This window comes from Nanorana parkeri, unplaced genomic scaffold (genome assembly GCF_000935625.1).
Source record: "Nanorana parkeri isolate BGI_ZX_2015 unplaced genomic scaffold, ASM93562v1 scaffold1665, whole genome shotgun sequence".
In the NCBI taxonomy this organism is placed as follows: Eukaryota; Metazoa; Chordata; class Amphibia; order Anura; family Dicroglossidae; genus Nanorana; species Nanorana parkeri.
This window is the reverse complement of record NW_017307933.1, coordinates 195653-222780: the sequence shown is the minus strand read 5'-3', so window position 1 is coordinate 222780 and position 27128 is coordinate 195653. Positions and strand designations below refer to the sequence as shown.

The window sequence follows — 27128 nt, the reverse complement described above, 5'->3', positions numbered from 1 at the left end:
CAGAAAAGAAATTCCTTCTAATAAAAATGTAGAAGGTAAGTTAACTCACATTTCTTATATGATGTTTATCGCTTCAGCAGCACTTTGTCAGAGTCAGTAGTGATCAGAGATATTCCTTACCTGCTTTCTACATGTCTGTCTTTTTAAGTTGGCGTGTCAGGGGGTCCGAGGTCAATGCCTGACCCTCTACACTCAGCAGATGAGAGAGTGTATGAGGCATGCAGGAACTATAACTATAATTTCTTTATTTTTTTCAATAATGAATATTTATTTTATGTTCTTATATAGTGTTGTACATTTTTTTTTTTTATTTTTTTTTTTATCCAGCATTTTACATACTATTCATTCACATCAGTCCCTGCCCGCAAGGAGCTCACAATCGAAGGTCCCTTTCTCTTATATATAAACTAGGACCAATTAAGACCGCAGCCAGTTAACTTACCAGCATGTCTTGGTGGTAACAGAGCTGCATTAAGGTGTGTCTTTATATCCGTCTGGAGTTCGGCTTTTTAGAAAAGTGTATATATATGATCCCTTTTATTTAGGTTTACCTTTGTCTGACGCTGACTGTTAAAGTGACGCTAAACCCAGGTGTTAAATCTTAAAAATGCATTCATGAACCTTAACTATTAACAAAAATGTATCTTATTTGTGTATCACTCAGCTTTAGATCCTCAAATCATCTCTGAATTGGTGCTGACACTGTCCTTCCTTCTGGAGGGGGGCTACTTTTGTTCCCCATGCTTCCTGTGTGTATTGTAAAGTAGTCACTGCTCCAAGCTCACTCCCATGATGGACTACAAATTCTAGTTTAGTTTACTAATTTGTAGTCCATCACGGTAGGGAGCTTGGTGCGGCTACTTTACAACACACACATGAACCATGGGGAACAAAAGTAGCCACCCTCCAGAAAAGGCTGCAACCAATTAATCTATAATTGGAATACTTTTCAACTATTCTCATTATCGATCAGTTGATTGGATCCCCTAGTTCTCTCCTCCATGCTGGGAGGAGGGCACAGCAAGCAGTGGGTGGGTGCAATAGCCAGCCTGCTATTTGCAATTTGAAATGGCAAATAGCAGGCTGGCTATGGCATCAGCCCACTACCTGCTGTATCTACGTTCAACTGCCGCCTGCAGACTCCTGCCACTGGCAGCTGTCATTTCCTGGCTATTGCTATTCAAGTGCCACATGCTTACAATACAGTTAATACAAAAGAAATGATTAAAGGTGGGAAAAAGTGATTTTCGGTTTTGGCATGATAAATTCTGCTGCGGGCAGTGCTATTAGTTTCAATGGCACCCCAAACGCGCAGTACCGCAATGCCGTGTGCTCCAGTGCAGTGCGATTGCAAACTATTGTGCATGCAGTTTTATCCCCAAGTAAACTTTGTTACACTGCATTTGTATTTCAATCTAAATTAAGGATTGTAGTTATTTATTTTTATCCGATTCATCGGCCAACTAATTGATTTACGAAAATAATCATTAGTTGCAGCAGCCCTACTCCAGAAGGAAGGAGGACAGCGTCGGCATCAATTCAGAAATGATTTGAGGCTCTATAGCCAGGTGATACACAAATGGGGTACTTTTTTGTACTTCAATGCATTTTAAGATTTAACTCCTAAGTTTAGTGTCACTTTACGCTTGAAAGCCAGAGGTCACACATTGTCTGACAGGTGGTGTGCCTTTTTATATACAGTCTCCGAGTCCCTGAGAGTACATTTTAGTGTCATTTAACCGAGGCCTGTATTTAAATTGGTATTATCTAAATGTTAGGGACACACTTTGAGTAATTACCCATTTTGGGTATGAACTCTATATATACACCAAAATGTGGTAACCTTGTATAGACAGCTATCTTCCACCAGGTTTTGACCCCTCTCTTCTGAACCTTGATTAAGTCTCCTATTTTTGGGGCCTAGGGCCTTCCCTCTCCGTCATCCTATATTCTCTATTTTAATTGCAGGTGTTAATATCTGAATTTGTCTTATTAGCTGCCTGTGATCCCCTGGCAAAGCCGCACTCGGGGTTAAAGAGGGTGGAGCAACAATGACAAATAATCAGGGCTCTGTTTTTTTTCCCATAGTGCTGTAAATGTACCATTTAGGTTTTGTGGACAGAACAGATATGGCCTCATCAATGTGCTGTTGTTTCTCAGTAACTCTGTGGGAGAGGAGAGTTGACAAAGGAAGCAAAAATTCAGTAAAAAGTTTCTAATTGTCACCCCTCAAATGGATCAGAAATAAATCAATAGATTTGATGATTGCGTTGTGAAAACAGAATGCTTGCAAGGGTAAGGTAGGACACATGTAGAACATAAGATTGTAGTCCTAGGATTGCATTCTGCGACTGAGCGACCTCTTCGACAGCCTGTTTAGTAATGACTGAAGCACTTTTTACATTTTTTTGCTGTGTGATTATTACACAGCAGTAATATATTTTCTTACTAAGGGCACCTATACGTATTATTAGGGATCACTATACAATAATACATTGTTCTGGAGTCTGGACATGTGATAATCTATTTTCCCCACTATGGGGATACAAGCCTTAGTTAGCAATGGCATGATAAATATTCATTTCATTATTCAATGTCTTTTTTAAATATTTTATGTGTCCTCTATTTGGAAACATCTCACATTCCTAGGATTTTAGACAATTGTATGTACTTCTCAGCCTAAAACTACAAGCTAACATTTTATTTATTTTTCTCTAAAAGATAATAGTCGTCACCTGGCATACAATGTTGCTAAGTGTCACATCACTGTCATGAGGGGGTTACATTTTTAAAAAATGAACCCCTTACGGTTTAAAACAAATCTGCAGCTCAGTGTGGGGCCCAATTGCAAATTTAATTTGCTATAATTTAAATTCTGAAATTCCAGGCTTCATTATGCCTTCTGTATGTTCTATCTGCTTCACTATAATACAGTTGACTGATATTGCTATACATTTTTTTTTTTTTCTCCAGATTTCTGCAATGCTAGTGGCAGTACGTCCTTCCAGCCAATTAAAAGCCAGGTTACCATCCCCACTGCTCTTGTTGTGCCTTCTACACTGGCAGTGTCTTCCAGTAATACACATGTTCAAGACAGAGCCCCACTTTCTACAGAAGCTGCTTTATCGATTTTCTCAACCCAACCTACGTTGGACCCTTCCACAGCGGATGACACTAGAAAGTTTGAAATGCCTAATATTGAACCTACCCTAAACCAGTCGGGTCTATTGAATACTTTCTGCAGCGATATGAAACATGAAATCCCTGCAGTAGCTGCTAGCTCAGTAGTTGCGCATTTCAAAGCTCTGCCTGAAAGCAAAGAGACTGGAGTAGCTGAACTCACGCGCAGAACTGTTTTCTCAGGGGCCACACATCAAGGATGGGGGATAGATTCATTTAAACAGTGTTCTGCAGGTGAATATAGTGCTTGGAGACGGCAACAAAATCAGTACACAGAGAACCTAAGAATGAACATGGAAAAACTACAGGTAAGAATTTGACACTAATGGATTTTTATTTCTGTCTGTATTAACAAAGTATGCTGTTAACATGTACGTTTATATATTTCAGCTTATGAGAGACTACCCCACAATGTTGATACATCCTGCTGCAATACACCAAAGTTCAAATGACTGGGAGAGAGCTGCGAAGGCCAGTGATGGTAATCTGCTGGAAAAACAGCTGATGTTGGAAAGGTGGGGAAATATATTTATAAGAGGCTACAAATAATATATTGAAAATTCCAAAAATGTATTATTCATAGTATGGTATACTTCATATTTAGTGTTTTTATATATTAATGGGTTATGTCTAAAACATTAAAAAAAACAGACAGATTCCTTTTAACACTGTCCACACCACTACATATGCTCTCCTTCCCTTTGTTCTCCTGCTGCTGCATTGGAAGTAAAGAGAATTACCCAATACTTCAGGTAATAGGGTACTATGTAAAAGACTCCCTTTCCTCTGTGACAGCTGCTCAAACATCGGTCCTGTCACATGAGGGCCGGGAGTCCTCAGCCCTGTGTAAGCTTTACTGTGCTAGAATAAGTGCTTACACTAGGCTGCTTCAACTTCCTATCAAAACTGGGGTAACAAAGAGAAGGCATGAAGAAAAATTGTGCAGGGTTGGTCTTTATAGTATATGTCAAACCACTTCATTTTGGATACATTAGGGGAGGGTTCATACTCTTTGTGCTTTGTTTTCTTCACTGTGACCCTTTTACGGATATTTACCTTCACCTCCTGTTCTATAGACTAAACGGGAAGTAAGAGGGTATCTTTTTAATGGAAGGCAAATACCCTTTTAGACAGTTGTCACAGGAACAAGTGTCCCCATCAGAAAACTTCTGTTAAAGTATTCAAATTTTGCACTTGCCCAAGTGACATTGTTGATCAGGACAATCAGAACCTCCCTAATGAATCCAGACAGAAATAAAAACCTAACTGTGGTTCTGACCCCTCACCATTGCCACCAAATTTTATTTTGCTTTTTAGTTCTACTTGAAAGTGAACTTGTTGCTTTGTTTAACATGTACAGAGCACGGGATTTTTAGGACTTCCTTGCATGCATTGCTTCTGCCCTTAGATTTATATGATCTGCAATGTGGTTGACCAAGTAGCAATTAAAATGCACTATTGTAGGACTACAGCCTTTTTTAAAAAATAGACTTACCCTGCAGCACTTAATTGTTCGTACTAGGGATGCACCGATATATCGGCCGAAAATGGCACTTTTGGCATAATGCCGAAAGTGCCATTTTCCTACCTATACATAGGCGCATCCCAGGTTTCTTTCCTCCCCGCTGGGCGCTGCTCTATGTCCCAGCGGGATGAAGAGAAAGTGACAGCCGGCCGAGCGCTGTGAGCGGCCGGCGTCTCCTCACACACCGCTCTGCCGCCTATCACAGTCTGGCAGAGCTGTGTGGGGGCGGAGACAGCATGTCACAGGAGGCTGGGCTTTCCTCCCTACACTGCTCGATCAACCTCCTGTGGCAACGTGTCGGAGAGAAGAGCAAGGTACAAACACTAAGTGATCAGTGATCGCTGAGTGTTTGTACATAATTGAGGATATGGTATGTTCACTATATCCTCAATTATGAATAAATGGGAAGTGATCAACATCACCCCCATTCATTCATAATTGTAGTTATAGTAAACAAACAATGTTATCAATGAACAGGGAGACTCGTAGAGGATTCCTGTTCATTGATAACGGGGGATACAGAAAAAGAGATTGAGGACTGTTTGTTCTCAATCTCTTTTTCTATTTTAAATGGGAAATATCAGGGGTCTGTTTTAGACCCCTAATATTTCCCCAAAGCCCCTAAAAGTAAAGTAAAAAATAAAAATATTTTATAAAAAATGAATTCATAAATAAAAATAAAATATTAAAATTTGAAAAAATAAAAAAAGTTTTCGGTTTCGGCCTGAGATTTTTTTTTTTTATTTCGGTTTCGTTTCGGTTTTTAAATTTCCATTTCGGTGCACCTCTAGTTCGTACATTTGCACTCTGGGCCGGATTAACATGGGAAAGGGGTTGAGCTCCCGATCCAGGCCGAGCCGTCTGAGTTTTTTTAAGTGTTCTTGAATGTTTGTGACTTGCTGCAGATGTTTTCTGACATTCAGCATCATTTCTCAACTGCGTGGTATTTACATTCAGCATTTGCAACATTAAAAGCCCTCCAAACTATCACACATCCTAGAAGTGCGTTTGTCATGTCTTGTATAGTATCGCAAAGATAATTACCTTCACATCTTCATGTCAGCCCTTGAGGACTATTCAGCTGTCCTCCAGGAGGTTCCCTGCAAGCTTGCAACAATTTGGAGACACTTTAGAGACAGTGACAATTCTCCTTATGAAAATATTTAGGAATTAAACAAAAAATAGGATAATAAATCTGTCGTTTTATGCACTAAAATCAGAAATACAATAATTTAAAAAAAAACACCCATGATGCAATCAAATTGATACCTTCCCCCAGTATCAAAGGTGGAAAATGCTGTAAAGATGCATCGCGGATAGGTGTACACAAGCATTTGTGCTGTGCTTGTTCCCCGCCAGCACAACTCAAGCAGGGCTGTGCTAATTTTTGCTATAGAGTGAATTCAGGCCTGGGAATGTATCGTATTGTACAGTCAATTACATTACCATCAGTGCAGTTCTACGTGATTTATGGTGGTCTCAAGAGAATCCTGCAGAGCCCAGGCATAAATGTTACATTTTGGGGCTCTTTTGATTTAATACTTGTTTACATTCACCCCCAGATATTCTAACTATGAAAGTATTTGTTTGTTCTATTTATCAGTCAAATGGGACTGACCGTAAAGAGTCCTTGTTCCCTTTTTCTGTTTACAGGCAATGGCAGCATATCTCTCAGCTTGAGCAGAGACTAAGAGAGAGTGAGATGAAGGCACACAACACTCTTTTAAGCCAAACCAGTCCTTACAATGATATGTGCCTCATCAGGTTGCAAGTAAGTGCCTTTTAGACCAGACACTCCCTCACCTGTTTGTATCCTTTTTGCCAGCAGACTAAAGTGTCCTGTTTTTATTTTAGGACCTCCAGCGAGAAGTTACCTTCTTAAGAGCCCAGTTTGCAGAGAAAACAGAGTCTTCTGGTCATGAGAAGGGAGAGTTGGAGAAGAAATTGTGTGCCATGGAGGCAGAGAATAGAGACCTGAGAGAGGCTATAAAGGAGGCAGCCCTAAAACATTCAGATGAATTGAAAAGGCAAGAGGAGCGAGTAAGTGTGTGTGACGAAAAAAAGTCACTCTAATATTTGGTTGCACCACCTTTAGCTTTGATTACGGCATGCATTCACCTTGGCATCATTTCCATAAGCTTATTCAATCTCACAACATTTATGTCTGTCCAGAATTGCATTCATTTTTTACCAAGATCTTGTAGTGATGAGGAGAGAATCAAGCCACAGTGTAAAGTCTTCTCCAGCACATCCCAAAGATTCTCAATGGGGTTAAGCTCTGGTGGTGGCCAATCCATGTGTGAAAATTAAGTTTCATGCTCCCTGAACCATTCTGGCATTGTCATCTTGGAAAATGTTCATTCAGTATATCAAGTAGATGGAGAGACCCTCCGCACTCCTCACATCAGTCCCGGCCAGATATGAAAAAAGTGGTGCTCGCAGTGATGAGATACCACGGATGGCGCCGTGCAAACACAGGAAAGTCAGGAAATCACCAGCACTCAGTAGTAAAGATAAATACGTCCCTTTTATTGGACAGAAAGCGTCACAGACAGCCAAATAAACCGACGTTTCGGGACCGCGCAGGGTCCCTTCCTCAAGGCAGAAAGATGTGACCACTGGTTCGGCCTCACCTGGAGTATGCGGTGCAGTTTTGGGCACCGGTACATAGAAAGGATGTCCTTGAGCTGGAGGGAGTCCAGCGCAGGGCAACCAAACTCATTAGGGGAATGGAGGACCTGAGCTATGAGACACGGCTACTAAATTTAAACATGTAGTTGGAAGTAAGGAGATTAAGGGGGATATGATTTTCATGTACAAGATGTTCTATAGTAATAGCAACATTAGCAACAAACTCTTTAAGATTAATTCCGTAACAAAAACTAGAGGCCACCACCTAAAACTGGTAGAAAAAAAATTCAAACACAAGGGGCGAAGGGGGTTCTTCTCAGTTCGAGTGGTTCGGGTCTGGAACTCTTTGCCACAAGCAGTGATTTCAGCAAATAGTGTGGAATCATTCAAGAAGCTTTACAGGTACTCATAAGAATGAGATGCCTCAAGACCTATATACACACACAAAATAGGTTGGACTTGATGGAAATATGTCTTTATTCAACCTCAAATACTATGTAACTATATTACGGTAGTTAGCTGAGCTCATAGTTTGGGCACATAATGTTGCTGAACCTAGACATGACCAACTGAAGCAACCCAAATAGCTCTTTCCTGTTTGCTTAGCTAAATCCAGATGGTGCCTTTTTTTGCCCAGGTAGTGTATATTTTACCTTTAAACAACACCTGCTATTCAAGGCATGTCCTAATGTGGCCAAAAGCACCTTGAAGGTTTCTGGACCCTACTTGAGATTGGAATGATTTCCATTGAGAGAGAGATTTGTTAATCCTGGTCTATACCCACTGTGGATTTCCCAGTGACGCACCTTAACGGAAATCTGTTAGACAGTGCATGCTTAAATTTAAGGGTTCTGATGGGTAGTTGGAATACTTTCTTACATCCCAGTTTATCCTGGTAGGCTCTGCCCTTCTTCCTGTACTGACTGTAACCCTTGTCTGTCAAACCACAGTAGAATGGCTTGGATACCTCAAGGAAGGCCCCTTCTTAATTAAGCATGTAGAATAGATGTCGAGAGTCTTACTCTTCAGCTGTGATAGCTTAATACAAGCATCAAAATGTATGTCCTGATTGGGTCTGCTGTCCATTCAAATGCACAGAGCTCTCTGGTTAAGATGCTGGGACGCTGATGCCACATCCAAATAGCATCTGACTTTGTTGGACTTAAAGGGATGACATCTCTTTGGTCTTGCACTTGATGCCATAATCAAGGATTCCATAGGAGGCCAAAGTGTGCTCCTGCCCAATGCAGGAAGTATAGGGAGAGGTTGGCTGAGCTGCATCCTTCTCCCTCATCTACTTCTGCAGTGGATCCCCGCAGGCTCTGAGAGCCTGACCCCAGGCAGTTCATAAAATATTTAATCAGAGACCAGCTAGACCCTCCTAAGAAACTTTTTCATGAAGATGCACCCCTGCTTCTACAAGTGGGGGGCTGCTTCAGTAGTTTTCCCTTCAGCCAGTTATGTGCAGAGAGCTCCCCATTAGGCTCACAGGCTGACTCCTGGCTTCTGGTACTTTTTGCTGTTACTCCCTGTTTTCTTCCCTATGCTACCAAACAGATCCCTCGGTTTCCTCTCACCCCTAGACCCCTCTTCCACTACCTGTGTCAGCTTGCACCTTTTGGAGCGAGGCCCATTCAAGCCACCACTCTTCCTAAGAGATCTTCCCTTTCTTTTGGGGCATCATAGACTCTCAGTAGTACTAGCTACACACCAGTGTCCTCTCTAGAGGGATTCTCTGACCTACTAGGTCACTTAGAGTAAGCTTTGACTTGCACACATGCGGCCTCCTTTTTTTACATAGTGTTGGCCTAGTGGATATTGGTGAACAAACCTCTTCCCCAGGGCTCAACGCCTGCAAATTCCAGCTGGATTTGGCCTTGTCAGCTTTCAGCATTTAAAGTTGCCCCCTGTATTGGATGATAATCATCATAGTACCTTGCTGGAATGATCCACAGCATGTCTACCTTTCAATCCCTTATTATCAGACAAAGGGTTGTCCCTCTCTCCTTTTTATGGGAGCATTGGGTCTTGTGGGAAACTTCCTTCAGAGGCGTCTCCCCTTCTCTCATATCTTCCTGGTCCAATACACCCCCCTTCTCTACTGTTTGTTTAGTTTTTTTATAAATTCTCTTTTTATTACTACTTTTCAACAAAAAAGAAATACAAGAACAGAATACTACAAAAATTCTCAGAATAAAACACAGTAAAGACAGCATGATAGATGAGGATTCAGTGGCATGGGAAGACGTATACAAACATAGCATAGTCACAAAGAAATGAATAATGAAAAAACAGAAATAAACCGTGACACCAGGGAAAAAAAAGAAAGTGATCCCATGATAGCATAATGGTATAACCTAGGCTCAAACATCAAAAGAATAAACCTGGAAAACAGATCTGTGGCTTCTGATATAAGTAAATAATGCACTGGGTCACTAAGCAAAACCAACAATTCTCTATTGTTGTAGGTGTAATTCCTGAGGAATCCATTGTGTCATTCTCTATGTACTACGTAGTCCCAGACATTTTTCTAAGCCAATCCTTCAGTTGACTTGTAAGGGGTCTTCTCCTATTTAAAAGTTTCTCCCATAGGAGAATCATCTCCCGGGCTGCTGTTTGGTACCCCAGAACAGGTGGTTCCTTATAAACCGTGAGATTTCACTCTGGATTAGTTTCCATAGTGTACCTAATTTTTCACGTGACTGTATATAAAACAACAACAAACATATACAAAACCAAGAAGTAGCGTAGAATGTAAAGAAATACAAAAGTATAGAAAAGAGGGTTGGTTATATCACCCCCACCTAGGTGGGGTTAAAGGCCAACCCAGGTTCCGCCCAGATCTTCCAATACTTGTCCAGGCAATTTTTATTGAGATTGATGATTTTCTCATACGGGATCACCTTGTTGACCGTGGAGATCCATTGGAAGATCCTGGGGTCCTCTGGCTGCAGATGTTTACAGTAACAGTTACTCATTTCTGTGCCATAAACAATGATTCTCAGAAAATTCTAGAATACCGAGACCGTCCAATTCCTCGTCAAAAGGGCACACCTCTGGTATATAGGCAAAACGGCTTTGATAGTACCAATGAAAATCTGCCTGCTGCCAGTAATCAGAAATTAACTGGCAGTGTTGCATCATTTTGAAGAAAATCTGCATCTGGTTGAGAACACCATAAACAGTTTGACGTGGACATGTTCTTCATCCTATAAAGCTGTACAGGTGTTAAATACTCTTGATGAATAGTATAGATTTGTATCATTTTATTGTTGACAGCTGGTGTGACTGTTTTGAATACGAAGTACAAAAACAAAACCAATCCTCATCTGACAAGGACGGGATACACTGCTGCCAATTAGATCTAATCAAAAAGTGCACAGCGCTAAGTATTTATGCAAAGAATAATGTATAAAGTGCAATCTAGTGCTAAATATAAATCAAATCAATAAATCTATCCAATGATGAAAATGCAAATACTAATAATCAGCAATAGTGAATAATCAATCCAATAATTTATATACAATAATGCAATAAATACTATAAATATGTGGTTCTGCAACACTGTTCAGTAACAATGAGCTTCACACATAGACTAGCGTCTAAAACAATTCCAATTAAATCCCAATGTGCCACAGGACTCGAGATATCTCTGGACTTCTGGCAGGATCAACAGTGATGTGAACGGTGACCGTTGTATTGGGAGACTGACTGCTTTATGGATCGGGAAGGAGCACTGGATGAGCCGGACAAGCAATTGAATGTAGCTCGCCTTTAATATTACATCGTGCCCTTTCTCACCATCTATTTTTAAACTCAACTAATTCTGCTGATTGCTTTGAAAGGGATCTGTGTTTGTTCATGGGGAGAGTGTTAGTTTTTACTCTTAGAGCATTTCTGAGCAGTTTGTTGGATTGCTTTCCACTTTGGAATTTAATTGGAATTGTTTTGGATGCTAGTCTGTGTGATGCACGTTGTTACTGAACCACTACCACAAACTTTTGATTGGACACTATATATTTATATTTTTGTAGGGTTTTATGGTATTGCACGATCATTCATTTATTGCATATTCAGAGTATGTGTTGCATTATTTATTGTATATCAATGAAATTGATATACAATATATTGATTGGTTGATTATTCACTATTTATTGCTGATGAACTATTAGTATTTGCAATGCACCTTCCTCTTGGGATTTATTGATTTGATTTATATCTAGCACTAGATTGCATTTTATACAATGTTATTTGCATGAATACTTAGCGCTGTTCACCTTTTTGATTCACATTATTGCAAGTAGTCACACTTTGAGCATAGCAGCTTTCTATTCCACTCATTATTGGGGTACCATCGCGCTGAATATTACTGCACACATGCCATTTTAGATCTAACTGCTAGAGAAAATTTCCCACAATGGCATGTAATAGTTGAGAATACAAGGTGGAACTTAAACCCTTGGGACTCTTGGATTTAAAAATGCCAAGTAATGGGTATCTGGAAATCCGAACTCTATCCATTCTGAATTTGAAATTAAAGTGACACTAAACTTGGGCATTAAATCTTAAAAATTCAAGTGCCTTGACTATTAACATATATGTAACTTATTTGTGTATCAGTCAGCTGTAGATCCTCAAATCATCTCTGAATTGGTGCTAACACTGTCCTTCCTTCTGGAGGGTGGCTACTTTTGTTCTCCATGGTCCCTGTGTGTGTTGTAAAGTAGCCACAGCTCCAAGATCACTCCTGTGATGGACTACAATCTCAATACAAATTAGTAAGCTAAAAGTGAGATTGTGGTCCATCACGGGAGTGAGCTTGGGGCGGTGGATACTTTATAACACACAGGTACCATGGGGAATAAAGGTAGCTCTCCTCCAGAAGGAAGGACAGTGTCAGTACATAATCAGAGATGATTTGAGGATCTACAGCCAAGTGATACACAAATAAGCTACATTTTTGTTAATGGTTCAGGTACTTGAATGCATTTTATGGTGTAGTTCCTGAGTTTAGTGTCACTTTAAAGGCAGGACCTGTTTTTTTTTTTTTTTTTTTGTAGAGGTTTCACTTTTGGGCCTGTTCCTACCAGGGGCTTGGCCTCTTTTTCTTGTTGACCACATCATGTTGTGAATATTTTTTCTTCCCTACGTGGAAAAACTTTGTTGTTCCACCTGTTTTTGGTGGTTTCTGGTTGAACTGCTGCTTGCTGATTTAAATTTGGTGATCCCCTCCCACATGGTGGTGGCCCTTTGTTCCTGGCCTGAGCTGCAAGTTAATTCTCCATGCCCTCCCTCTGGTCATATTGACAGCTCCCCTGTTTGGCATGGGAATAGGCCTCATCCGGTTCAGATTCAGACATTGGTCCTATAGGCTGACTCTGAGTTGCAGGCAGTCCCTAGTTCCTTTTGGGCCCGTTAGCAGTTGTTGCTGTATTGCCCACCCCTCAGTTGGACTGCTTTTAGACATCTCGACTGTATCCGAATTCCTGTGTCCATCAATAGAAGAGAAGGGAAAATTTAGATTATATTTTTTTCTTCTCGTCCATTGAGATACAGGTTCCATCCCTCTGTTTCCTTTAATGCTCTTGGTACTATTTCAACACAAAACAGTAGCATGCTGGGTAGGGGAGGAATTATACAGGGGACTGGCTTCTAGATTTTCTTTTGCCAGTATTAAATCTAGCTGTATGGTATGTCAATTTCTTTGTCTCTCAATGAACTCCAAGATGATAATTTTACAGTCGTTGCATAAATACCATTATTTCTGCTTTTGATGGAGCTTTGGGCTCCTTTTTAAACCCAGATTGCATCTTAAGTCATTGAGCTGTGTAATTGGGCTTCTGTCCCCTATCAATAGGGACTCGTATCATTTACTTATCAGATGGCTTAATCCAAAGTTTGAATAGAACATACTGTGCTCAGAGCAAACAGCCCTGTTTGCTGTCTCTTTATTCTAAACCACAGCGCTGTGGTCATATTTTAAGTGTATGTAAAGCCAAACATTTTTTTTATTAGTAATTGGATAGAGTAGGGAATGGTTTGGAAGTAATAGATCTGCCCAGTGTGAGGGTAAATCCTTTACTGAAACATGTGTCCCCATTGGAAGATGTCCCTCTCCTCTCCTCCTGTTTTCTAGAGAAATCAAATATTTTGATTTTTCACATCACTTTCTGTACCAGAGGTAATGGTCACCTAGACCAATACAGACTAAGAGCCTCTGTATTGGCTTTACATCCAATTATATTTTCCTTTTTGAATTTGTGTTTTTATTTTATTTTCCCTTCAGGTGAAAGGAAGAGAAAAGCATATTAATTCTCTGAAAAAAAAGTGTCAGAAAGAGGCAGAGCAGAACAAGGAAAAGCAGCAGAAGATTGAGTCATTGGAGAGATACATGGCTGATCTTCCCACTGCGCAGGACCACCAAAAACAATTACGTCAGGTAATGCCACACAATGAGTCACTGCTTGCAGGGCACCCATATCTGCTGCATGTCAGCAGTGGTATGAGGAAATAAACATCAAAGCAGTAGAGTAAGAGTCAGAAAATGAACAGAAATTTACACTATGTTCTGCAATCTCCCAATCTCCCTTGTTTCAGGATCTACTTGTAGATCCAGTTTTTATCCTTTGACAGTAATCTGTATTTCGTTTTTTTTTTTTTAAACCATGTTGATGCCCCTTTCCTGGATACATGACCAAGTACTTCAGCCACAATTCATTGGTAATAGCATGTGACTACGGATGCTCTACCATGTAAGTGCAGTGTCCAGAACATGCAGAGGTTGATCGATCAGCCACTATTTAATTACAACGTTTAAACCACTTGCGTTATGGTCACAATTCTAATATGCCAAAACACATTTAGCATGCTGCTATTTTACCATAAAGCTTTAGGACAAAATGTCTCTAGAAATGTTTTGGGAATATTGGAAGCTATGGATCACCTTCATGGTAATGCCTCACTGTCACAGTAGTTATTACCTGTACACTGCACTATGCCGTTTTCCACCAGGCTTCTGGAATATGTCAGGAAGCGTAGCTGTGTTGTAGTAATAATGGTGAGACCCAAGCTTTTACCTTGGAAACAGTACATGGAGGCAGTAGCTGCAACGTCTGATAGGAAGAGCAGCAGCAATTTGCACTTGGGGATTAATTGGTGACACCATGTAAAGATTGTATACCCATAAAAGCTAAAGGAGGCGGGGGGGAGAGGGGATTAGACCTATGATGATGAGGATCACTGGTCACTCGCCACTGAAATCGTTTTATATTTACAGTTCATAGAGTGGTGAAACCATCTGTCGCATTATGTGCGTTTAGATCTCTACATCAGATATCCTGACAGTATTTCTAATTCCTTCTCCCCTATTGAAATAAAGTTCTGTGTTATTTACTGTATATGCCAGATACATGGCTTTTGCTTGATGCCTTCTAGAAATTCATGTTTGTGGTCCAGTTCTAAGATGTTTGAAATGTGACTTTGTTGCCAGATTTCCATCCATGCTGGTTGTTAAATGTTATACAATGTTATTTACAGAAACTTTTTCACCTTTTATAATAAACGACAACCATAAAATGAAATGGAGAATACATTTACAAAATACATCTAATTTTATTTTTTGTGGGAAGAGCAGCAAGGATTGAAAGGGACACAGGCTGCTGTAGCCAGCACCAGAGAGAATAGAGGAGCAGAGTGGCAGTGGTGAGGATTCAACTAATCAAAAATCAACTAATCGATGATTGAGAATCCTTGACAATGTTTCTCATTATAGATTATAATCGATTTTCGTTATTTCAGCCCCCCCCCCCCAAAAAAATTATTAAATATTAAAGAAATATATATATTTCTGTTCTGAGGCTTTCATGAATAGCATGATCCCCAGCTCCCAGTGTACAGCACAGTTGTCACTCTCCCCTGTGAACTACAGGCAGCTGTGCTTTCATTCAATCCAATGCAGGCAGTGCCTCCTGCTTGTTGATTTTACAGCTGCGTTGACCATTAAGACTGTCGCTTCTGCTGGACAGCTTAGCCTGTTACAGGAAGTTGAAAGTTGAATTGTTTTTTTTTTATTTACTTTTCTTTCAGCTGAATGAACTCCAAGAGAAGAACTGCCTTCTGCAGGAGCAAGTGAGTGACCTAGAAAACAAACTGGCAGAAGCTAGAGCAACCTGTAGGGAGAATGAAACCAAGCTGACAGCTGAGAATTTCAAAGCACAGGAGTATTGGAATACCATTGAAAGGTAGCCAATGAATGATTGAAGATGCACACAAGCCAAATAGATTAATCTACAATCTTGTAACTTTGGAATGATCTGCTTGTTAGTTTACAGATGGAACTAAAGAAGCTGGAAACCACAGAGTGGAAAGTGGAAGAAAAGAGGTTATTACAGGAGGCAGAGGATTTACAACAGGAAGTGGAATCTCTTCAAAAAGATAAGGAAGGCTTAAGAAAGGTACATAATGGGGGTCTTCTAAAAACAGGGCTTCCCAGCTTGAGGTGCCCACACTCCCAGGTGTGTGAGATGGAATTTCAAGGGGTGCAACAAAGAGTGGCTTGATTCCTATAGTGATGAGTTGCGAGTCATCACTCAGCCAGCCGCCAGTGGGACTTGTGCTGTGGTAGGGTTGTGTAGATGGTACTCCTTTGTTTTATAGGAGAGCATAATAGAATTACCATATATAGTAAGTAACTAATTGTCAAAATATTGCTTTTAAAATCAATATATCTCAACATCTAATATAATCATTTGTATATTGTTTCACTCCTAAATTCATAATCACGATAGTTTAAGTATTTCATCCATCGGGCCTCATGGCTCGCTTGTCGTCTCTGCTCACACGCACTGTGCCTTCCTCCGTCACTTGAATTAATTTGGTCAATCCCATGCCTATTCCTATCCCTTGTTGCCACTGACTTTCCCAATGTGAAGGACTAAGGAGAGAAAGGAGATAATGTTTGTCCCATGCACACTCCAGTGAAGAAAAATGTAAACTGTTTTGTGTATTCGTTTCTCCATATCCTAGTAGCCCAATCTATTCATTCTCTCACACTAGCAAGGTGTGAGTTTATTGGTAGTGAAGTTGACCAACTACACAATGTCATTCATCTGTCCAAAAGTTACTCAATTCATATTTGTATTTTCTACAAGAAGAGTTAAAATATTATTTTTTTAAGTTCAATTTGTTCACCTGCAGCATTGTATGTTGTTCATTTTGTGGGTTTTAGAACTACTGTCTATAAAGGAACTTATGAAATACTTATGTTTTATATATATATATATAGGTGGTAGAAAGCCAAAATTTTTTCGGTCACGAAAAATAGTGGACTCTGTATGTGATTTTAATACACCTTTTGATATTTCATTTATTAAGAGAAACATGACTTCAGAGACTGTTGTGTTTATACTGCTAACTGTTATACTAACTACAGGAGAATTTGGACACTAGCAAACCAATTAAAATTGTGGCCAGCCCAATATAATGTTTCCTCCCAGCATATCTCAATTTTTTTTTTTTTTGTGCTATTGTCCAGGAGGGATGGATGCCTTTTCTCTGCTCTGCTGAGAAAAGTCTAATCTTTTTTTGCCAGCTATTTGTTTTCTCTTCAATCAAGATTTCCTCTTTTTCTTCAAGATTTCTCAGCTGCTTGAGCTGGTCTCTATGCCCAGCTATGTAGAGGTGTTTCCTCTGCAATAGCTTAGAAAGCTGTACCCGGACCCCACAGAACTGGACAGTTACAGAGCTAGCTTGGAATGTGACCATCAGGCACTGGGATCTGCAATGTGGCATTTTCCAGACCTCAATTTACTGTTGGCTCCAGAGCACTCTCTTCCTCCAGAGCCATGGCACAGCCCCAGATATGATCCTGTCTCTGAAGACTCATTTTGAGTAGGCCGTGCAGGCTAAGCACTGGGAGCTACCTCATTATGATTATTGGGTGCCAATAAAATACCCACTTTCCATCTGTGTACCACAGAAGGGGTTAACGCTGAGGGACTCGTCACTTATGTTATCTACTGGGTTGCGTGTCGGGCGTGCGACATGCTTTTTTTTTTTTTTCACTGCTATTTAGCATTGAGAAAGCACCTTCCTGCTGCTGCTTTTGACTGCAAGTGTCATGTGGATCCATCTTCTGGTGTTCATGTCTGCTGCCCACCTAGAGTGATCTGGTCACCTTCAGCTGCCTAAGCCTCTCTTGCTACCAGCAGCTGGTTCTTGAGGTCTAACGTTATCGCTTGATCTACTACTTCTACCTAGACGCAGCAGGAACAGATGTCTCCAGATCATGATCCATTAGTGGTTTCAGTGCTGCCTACAGTAGACTGTCTGAAGAGCCTGACAGACAGCCTGGAATCTTTTCTTTGGGGAAACCTCCTGGCAGGTTTTTAGAGGCCGACTTGCAACTTTGATTGCTCACTCTGACCACAGAAGTCAAAGGTGTACTTCCTCACCTTCTGCAGAATCCTTAGCTGACCTGCCCCCAGCATTATCAGTCTCTAAACCTTTAGCCACTAAGTTAAGACATTAACAGTTGATACTACACCTTGCCCGAGCCACTTTAAAACTTGATCAGTCTGCAGTTTTTGCCAGTAATGTCCCCAGCCTTGGTTCCTTTTATGAGCCCTAAGACTGCCAAGACCTTTTGAGTGCACCTGCTGTATCCATTCATACTTTGAGACTGTGAGAACCTGACAAGCTGTTCTCCTCTCCAAAACGGCTTCACACCCTGTACTTGTTTGAGGAGGCCTTTTTAAAAAGTGTGTTGCCCCCACTGTGGATCTGGATGTGGACATCTTGGTGCAGGGATCCCCTAGGTGCAGGGATCCCCTAGCAGAAGCAGTGGATGCTCTTCAGATTGTTCAGATCTTCTGTCCTAGGGACCAGTGTACCATCCTGCTTCACGGTCGCTGACATTAGCGGCTTGGTTCCTGAAGCCCTGGTCCTGAGGGACAGGGGCATCTCTGAATCAGTGATTCCCATGATGCTAAAGGCTAGGAAGACTTTTGTACAGAGTGTCTCATGTGGCTCCACCTGTACAATCCCCAACCACTCCATGGGATCTGCATTTTTGGTTCTTTTTGGCTCTTCTTTGAGCTCATGTGGGATAGCCCACTTTCCACTCTCTAAAGTTCCTTTCCTTGTCATCACTGCTGTGTCCAAACTGGCAGCTTTATCCTGTAAAGAACACTTTCTGCTTTTGCACAGGGACAAGGTGGTGGTTAGACCCGGAACCTCCTTGCTTCCTAAGGTTGTTTCTGCCTTTCATCTCAACCAGGACATTGTTCTTATATCCCTCTTTCCAGTTCATTAGAAGAAAATCTATCTCCATTGCTTCCATTAGAAAGACTGACACTTTGTCATTTCTGATGGTCCCCGTTCTTCTTTCACCTTTTTTCAGTGGCTCAGGCAGATCATCGTCAAGCTTAAAGTCCTGAGAGGGCCCACTCCTACTAGATCTGTAAGTACCTCTTGAGCTTTTTGGCATTAGGTTACGGTTTCCCAGATTTGCAAGGCTGTCATCTAGTCTTCTGTTCACACGTTCTCAAGTTTTACTAGGTGAATGTTCAGGCCTCATCTGATGCCAGCTTCTGGCATAAAGTATTTTTTTTATTAACTGCTCGTTTGTTTCTAGATTTAAAACAAAGAATTACTCGCCCCAACCTCCCGGCCGGATTCTTTAGACCGGTCCCAGGAATGTCTCTCCCCCTCCTCTGCAGCTTTCTAAGGTCCGGTAAATCATCACATCTGTACACAGTGCATAGGCCTGAGGATGCTGAGGAAGATTTCAGCCTGCAGAAGACGAGGGGAATGGCTGGAGGGAGCACTGTGAGAAGCTTCAAAGAGAACTATGGGCCAACCTTTTTTTGGCCATAGTGCTCTTTAGGGTCCTAGGAGGACATTTACTATGTCATCCTGTGACCCAAAACTCAGCATATAGTGGGCTATTGCTGACAGTGCAGAGCCACGCTGCGGCTAGGAAAGTTCCTGACCATATTGTTGGGCTCCACCCTGCCACCCAATTGACAGCTGGCTCTGCATCTCTAGAGGCGGAGCCAGCTGTGCCCTCCCCTATGTAATCCTCCAGTCAGGGATGGAGGAACAGAGGGGGGGGGGGGGGATCCCTGTGGGGTGCAGTGATTGACAGTCATTGCTCCCTGCAAGGAAAAGATTGTGAACTTCCCCATCATTTTTTAACCCTTGCAGTGCGGGGGGTACCCCACTGCAAGGGTTGATTTTAGAAAAAAAAATCCTGAAGTTCTGTTTAAAGGTAGCAGGCAGTCCCCGGTTCAGATGCTTTTGTGGGTTTGTTAGGTTTTTTTATTTTTATTTTTTTGCCTTCTCAGCTATTTCTGGACATCCTTACAGTGCCCAAATTCCTCTGTCCCTCAATGAACGCTAAATAAATTTTTGTACTTACCATTTCCTGTAGTTCATTGAGAGACAGAGCTGGAACCCCTCTGTGTTTTTATATTCATGCTCTTGATATTGCTTTTCTCCAAGTGAGGCATGCTAGGAGTAGAAAGGTTGTGCTGCGCTGGCCACTTTTTTTTGCTGATGTCCAAATCCTCCTGTAGGTGGCAGTTTAACCCAACAGTTCCTGAATTCCTGTGTGACTCTACAAGGAATTGATTTTACGGTAAATGAAAAAATCCTATTTTACCACACGTCTTTATTAATGTTATCTATCAATTATTTGTTGTCCGATTTTAAGTTGTAGCGCTGTTGTTGTTGTTGTTGTTGTTGTTGTTGTTTTTTTATTTGTTTTTGGGGTGTTTTAGCAAGGTTTAAAGCTGAACTCAAGCCTTACCTTTTTTGCACTTGTAGCAAATCCTCTCCTGTGTTTAAAATTAATTACTCTAAATTCCCTGTAAACTTGCATCACCGCACACAGGAAGCCGACCCCATCACCAGGTGACGAAGAAGCATGGAGCTGGCTTTCATGTCAATCAGGAAGCCAGGGGGCGGGTAATGACTCAGCCACTGGCTTCCTGATTGGTCAGGAAGCTGGCCAATTAGGAAACTGGGCAGCGAGTTATTACACGGCGCTTGACTTCCTGATTTGGCCGGGAAGCCAGCTCCATGCTCCCTGGTGACTAGGGAGCATGGAGCTGGCTTTCCGGCCAATCTGGAAATTGGGGAGTGAGTCATTACCCACCTCCTGGCTTCCTGATTGCCCAGGAAGCCAGCTCCATGCTTCCCGGTTACAAGGGAGCATGGAATCGCCTTCCCTGCCAATCAGGAAGCCGGGCAGCGTGTAATGAATTGCTGCCGGGCTTCCCAATACTGGAAGTTCTGGTATTTGGATAGGCATGGGGAGCATTTGGGAGAGTATGAGTACTCACCCAAATACTCGCTATCGGCACAGATAATGATACTAGTATCGGTATCGGCGCATCCCTACTTTACAGTCCAGAGGTTATGGCACTAACAATAATACACATTGTGGCTGTTCTAAGGCACCCTATTTCCTTACATTTTTGCAGGAGTTGCAAGAGCATGTGGGTCATGAAGAGGGCATGGGGCAGGCCTTAAGAGAAGAATCTCAGCGAAAAGATGCTGCTCTACAACAGCTGAAGGTTGCAGTGAAAGAGGTAAGCCAGCTCGTCTTGCTATAACTGGGCTAAAAGTCTTTCTCTTGGAAATCACCTGTGACTGTGATCCTGCAGCTAGACTCTTTAGAACAACGTTTAGAGTCCTGTGCCTGTAAAGCACTAAAGAGAGAATTAGAGTATTTTACAGAATACTTAGTGACATTAAAGGTCACCCCCCCGCCTTACTTGATTGCTCTTGACCCGATCATCTTAATTCCACCAGTTTCTGACATTCCCTTCAGCGCTAGTGTCGGTCTCTTATCCACCGCAGACTCCTTGTGTCTGTCCGACGTGCGTGCTCCCGGCTGCATCCATTAAGCTTCAGTGTCTGTTCTTCCCCCCTCCCCTCTACTGCACATGTGCCCGCACACTTCTTCACAGCCAGGAGTGAGAATCAGTAAGTAATTAGGTATTTGCCTAATTCTTTTTATTTAATCGTGGGGCATATATCTACTGCTTGATAGTACAGTAGATTCCCCATGAGTGAATATAACAAGAAAATTATCTTCAATTTCTTTCTTCAAAAACCCTACTTAAATTATCACCGAAATGTGACCAATTATATACTTCTTTGACCATACACAATTTGGAGGCAAGAATTGTGTTTCCAATCTGTAAAGCTGCAGGGACTGATAGCATTTTGGTAAGATTTTCCAAGATATACAGGGAACTGCCATACCAGGCTCCACCGACTCCTCACTCAAAGCGTGACTGTGCTGCAGCAGTGCTCATTCTACCTCTCAACACACATAGTATCTGTGGAATACTACACTACATAGTATCTCTACACTGAGTGGCCAGATTATTATGACCACCCTATCAGTACTTCGTTGGGCCACGAGATGACTTAGTTGGGCCGCCTCGTGACTGAGGGGCGGGCTTCCGATGACCAATACTGAACGGGCAGTGTGCGCACACCGGCCCGTTCGGCAGTGATCTCTCGATCATGTTAACCAGCCGAAAATCGTACGATTCTCGGCTGGTTTTCCAACATGCTCGATATACAAAAGTTGTGCGACCATACATTAGAAACGGTCGCACGCCTTCCATACACTGCACGATTCCTGCAATTCTCGTACGAGAATCGTGCAGTGTATGGGCACCTTTTACTTTACCATTTGTTTTTTGAACACATTTACTGAATAAGCTCAATGTCTGTATTCTTTCAGTTGGCAATCCAAAATCAAGACCTAATAGAGCGCAATGTAACCCTACAAGAGCAGCTGAAACTGGCTTGTGTAAAGGGAGAACCGACACAAATGGAGATTGCTCAACTTCTCAAGCTTTACAAAGAGATGAATCGCTGTCAAAAGGACCTACGATCTGTCTGCACTCTGCTGAGCCAAAGAATGCAGGGCTCGGACCCTAACCTATCCATGCTACTAGGAGTAAACTGTAAGTGTGTCCACATTTATAATAAAAATAATTATATTTTTCTAGGCAGTTTTCTTTTGGTGGTAATTAAAAAGAAAATTCAGAGTGGTTATTAACGATATGAAAAAAGGACCAATAAAGTTTCCCTTACTTTCTACTATACAACATGGCAAATAAAAATGTCAGGACAGTCTGAAAACCCATGAAATGACCTATTTTGGATATTTGGAGAGAGAGAGTGAGAGAGAGGTTTTTGGAAATGAAGAAACATGCCAGTATTGGGGGAGGGGGGGGTAAATATCGATCAGCCCTACCAAGTTATGTCCCCCACAGGGCAATCCTATAGTTGCTCCACGGGTGCTGGATCCTTCTTTACAGTGCCTCCCAGTTCTATCTAGTATGTCACTGGAGGATGCTTTCCAGGGTCATGGCAAAGGTTTTCTTGACACTGTCTGTAAACATGAAGTTTGGTAATTGTGGACTAGATGCATTAAATGTACAGATCATACACAGAGGGAATATGGGGATGAAGAGGTTCATAACTACATAGATGTGTGTAGTTATTTCATGACATATTGTTAACTCTAATGGTAAATTTGTTTTTTCAATAGCAACATCAATTGTGGAAGACCAAGAAGAACCCTCAGATTTGGTGTCTCTTGAAAGATATGTGAATGGAATAAAACAGCTTAAGAAGGACATTGAGGATCTACGCACCACCATAAGTGATCGTTATGCCCAGGACATGGGGGATAATTGTATTACACAGTGAATGATACATTGAGGACAGGACTGTATTACAATGTCTACTTAGATGCACTAGTTGTGGCTTTTCGAGGCTGAAGAGAAAACCTAGTTTCATGGTATAAAAATCTGACAACCTAAATCATGATCTAGCAAATGAAGAACTATGTTTTAAAGGCCATGAACATTTTAGAGATCAAACCTGCACTGCATACTACTGACGTGGTTATGGAAAGAAATGTGACATTACGGTTGGACTTGGAATCTGTGTCCTTATGTGTAAAACAGTGTGTTTTCACATTTTAATAATAAACTTTTTCATATGTCTTGTGTTTATATATACAGAGGATAAGTGTACTTCTCTGCTAATGGTTGTCTACCTGATTTTTCTGGTCTATTTGGTAGTTTTGGAAAATGCTGCATTTTTTTTTTTCCCACCTGACTTTTATATGTGGCAACATACTTAATGAAAAAGTTACAAGGGAACAGGTTCCATGAAATTGAAGAACATGAGTGGAAAAGCAACAGCTTAATTGTTGGCATAGTGGCCAATTAAGCAAATTGACATAAAGAATCTGGTCATTATGAACATATTTAAGTAGGTCCTTATGTTTACCTACACTCTTCCAACATTTATATTATAATGCAGGAGTCCCTAAATGACAGTCCAGACACTGGACCACAATTGCCAACCTGTGCCAGGTTATGGCTGACTGACAGTGGATGCGCTTGCCTTGGAGGGTAGGGCTTCCACAGCCATCCATAACCCAGCGCAGGTCTCCCCTCCTTTTCCGTCATTGGTTGTTAGGGCTGCCAGCGTTCCTGGCAACCAATGACATCAGGTATATTCCCTACCTCAGCAGCAAAGGAGAACAGCAGAGTATCAATCCATGGGAGGAACTGAGGCTGATGGAGGTGGCTGTGTGACATCAGACTTTCTGTGCTGCTGGGGGGGGGGGTCATTGTACCAAAGCCGAATCGGATAATGAAGTGGAAATTGTTATGTTTAGTGAGGAATCTATTAGACCTAATTAAATGAACATAGAAGGTCTGGAGAACATAGAGACACATATGGCAAGTTGCTAATTTCAGAATGCCATATATTGACTATTTCTGAAGAGATGATTTTTGAAGCCATCAGGTATGAGACAAGGCCTTGATTAGCTAAAGCTGCGGGTACTGCGAGTGGTACATGGTATGAAATCATGTGATGAACTGGACTACCCATGAGTACGAGGTAAAAATAGCAAATGTCAGCAAGATAATGCCAAACCTCACAGTCTAATCACTAGGCAAGCATTAGATGTAGCTGAGATATTGCCCCCACCCCATGCCAAATTATTGGAGTTTAATTAAACTATTTTTGCGATGACTAGGAAAGCTTTTATATGATCACCGACCTGCGCTGGGTTATGGCTGGCTTATGCTGGGCACACACCTTACAACCATCGCAAGACTTGTCTTGCGATGGTTGTAAGGTAATTTTAAAAAACATACGATCTGCCCATCTTGGACAGGCAGATCGTACTTGCGAAGATTGCAAGCCCACACTGCTGAGGGGCGGGCTTCCAAAGACTGCAATGCTGAAGGGGCAGTTTGCTCTTGCGCACACCGGCCCGTGAGGCATTTATCTTACGAACATGCCACACACCCGCCGACAATCGTATGATTCTCGGCGGGTTTTCGAACATGTTCCTAAGATAAAAGTTGTGACCTTACAGTAGCAGAGGTCGCACGCCTTCCACACACCTTGCGATAATCGTACGACTGCGGGATTTCCCGCGATTATCACAAGTTGTGTTGGCACCTTTTACAGTGGATGCGCCAGCCTCTGAGGCTGGTACCTCCACAGCCAGCCGTAACTCAGCGCAGGTTCCTCTTCAGTCCAGTGTCCTCATCCTGTGCAGTCATTGGTTGCTTGGACTGTGGCGTTGCTGTCATCGGAGTCACTCCTTACATTAGATGCCCCCTTACTCATAGAAATTGATGAAATGTGACTTCCCATTTCAATACAGTTCTGACAATTGTTTTGTTTTTTTGAAACTGTGATGCATTGGGATCAGTGCATCAGCACTCTGCCTGGGAACACACTCCAGTAGCTGTGTGTTTGTGGCTGTGCATGCAGCCTAAATAGCGGACTGAGTGTCCGTTCTGTCCTGACTGCAATTTGGACCACTGCTCAAAGAAACTTGCTCACCTGAGCTTGAATTTTAAATCCACACCCCTGTTATAATGTATCACTGCTGGCAGCAAGATTAGAAGGATGTGAGTACAGTGATTCAAACTCCAGAGAGTATAGTAGTGCATCATGTGTAGAGGGGCTTAGCTTCTTCTGGTTGGTATAGCAAAAGACCAAAGGGACTACATCAAAGTGCAGGCCACACAGAGAAAAACTGGACCTTGCTTCCCTCAAGTTCTAGATGTATCCTAAATCATCACAATAATGGTACGGTTTGGACCATTTTCTGCTTAGTGGATTTAAGATATTCTTTGGCTCAGGTGTTGGCTTAAAGAATTTGTCTATTGTTGGTTGATCAACAGTTGCTGACTAATTCAGACCAGGTTTCCTAGTCTAGGAGTATTGCCAATGCAACCATGGGGTGCGGTTTTGTTTTTTAAACCAGCCACCTTCCTTGTGGATCAGCCCTTCCAAGTTATGTCCCCCACAGTGCAATCCTGTAATTGCTCCATGGGCGCTGGACCCTTCTTTACAGTGCCTCCCAGTTCTATCTAATATGTTACTGGAGGATGCTTTCCAGGGTCGTGGCAAAGGTTTTCTTGACGCTGCCTGTAAACATGGAGTTTGGTAATGGTGGACTAGATGCATTAAATGTACAGATCATACACAGAGGGAATATGGGGATGAAGGGGTTCATAACGACACAGATGTGTGTAGTTATTTCATGATATATTGTTAACTTTAATGCTAAATTTGTCTTTTCAATAGCAACATCAAATTGTGGAAGACCAAGAAGAACCCGTAGATTTGGTATCTTGGCAAAGGTTTCCTTGACGCTGTCTGTAAAGGCATGTGAGTGGCTGTTCAAGCCAGGCTTCATGTCGGAAGTTCCCTCCAGGTTATTAGGCTCTAGAGCCTAAAAGCCAGCCTGTGGATTGCGTGGCAAATGCATCTGCTGCATGTGAAACACAAGCTTGTGTCTGCTACTTACCACCACAGTATCCTGCTGCCCGGGTTATGTAAGTACCACTTGGGGATCTTGTATCACATCTTGAAAACTTTTTCTTGTCCTTTTGAGAGGCACAGAAATTCAGACTGTTGAGTTATACTGCTGCCTTCAGTAAAAATGGTCACTTGCACACAACAAACTTTTGGGCCAGTCCAGGATAACCCCATCTACTCCTAGCATGCTTCAGTTTTTTTTGTAAGTGTCCTAGGAGGATGATTATCAATTTTCTGCTGAGAATATATTTTTTTTTTATTTCATCAAAATTGTTACTATAATGGTCTATATAGATAACCAGTTATCTGGATCGTTGTTTCCTCAGCCTGACTTGGAAGTACCGTACCTGGACCCCACTGGACATGATGTTGCATGTCTAGTCTGGAAGGTGACCTTTTGGGGCTCTGCATTGTGGCGCTTTCCATGCCTGCTTGTACTGGTAAAATTTAGCCGTAGGGTGCTCTCTAGCTCAAGAGCTGTGGCATGTGTGTTTCTAAAGGCTCACTTTGTGAGTAGGCCATGCATGGGGAGCTACTTTGTTTCTAGGACTGCTGGGCACAGTTACATTTTCTGTTTTTTGTCTCTCATTGCATAATGAGTCAATGCTGAGGGATTGAGTGCTGGTGCCAACCATTGTGTTGTCACACATACACATGCTCTGTTTTCTTTCCCGCTATTGAGTGTTCTTCAGTTTACACGTTCTCTTAAGTTTTACTAGGTGAACGTTCAGGCCTCATCTGATACCAGCTTCTGGCATAAAGTCTTTAAGGTGGAAGGCAGTCCAGAGCCATAGCCAGCTCCTTTTGCGCCCGAGACAAGAACAAAAAAAGTGCCCCCTCCCAACAGGCATGCGCGGCCTCGTGATGTCATGCGCCACGCCTCCAGGATTTTTTTTTTTTT

General features: G+C 41.8%; 1 protein-coding gene across 1 annotated transcript; it reads left to right on the top strand.

The window, feature by feature from the left end:
* Nucleotides 1-4: 4 nt before the first annotated feature.
* Nucleotides 5-23155, top strand: CEP85 (centrosomal protein 85; the record flags this gene model as incomplete). The annotated part of the gene is made up of 14 exons (XM_018571071.1): nucleotides 5-35; nucleotides 2974-3488; nucleotides 3571-3695; nucleotides 6359-6476; nucleotides 6560-6745; nucleotides 13623-13775; nucleotides 15422-15576; nucleotides 15660-15789; nucleotides 16620-16644; nucleotides 18214-18341; nucleotides 18735-18794; nucleotides 20821-20928; nucleotides 22098-22323; nucleotides 22914-23155. Coding segments are annotated over 14 exons (2121 nt in total), but the record flags the coding sequence as incomplete, so codon positions are not given.
* Nucleotides 23156-27128: the final 3973 nt, after the last annotated feature.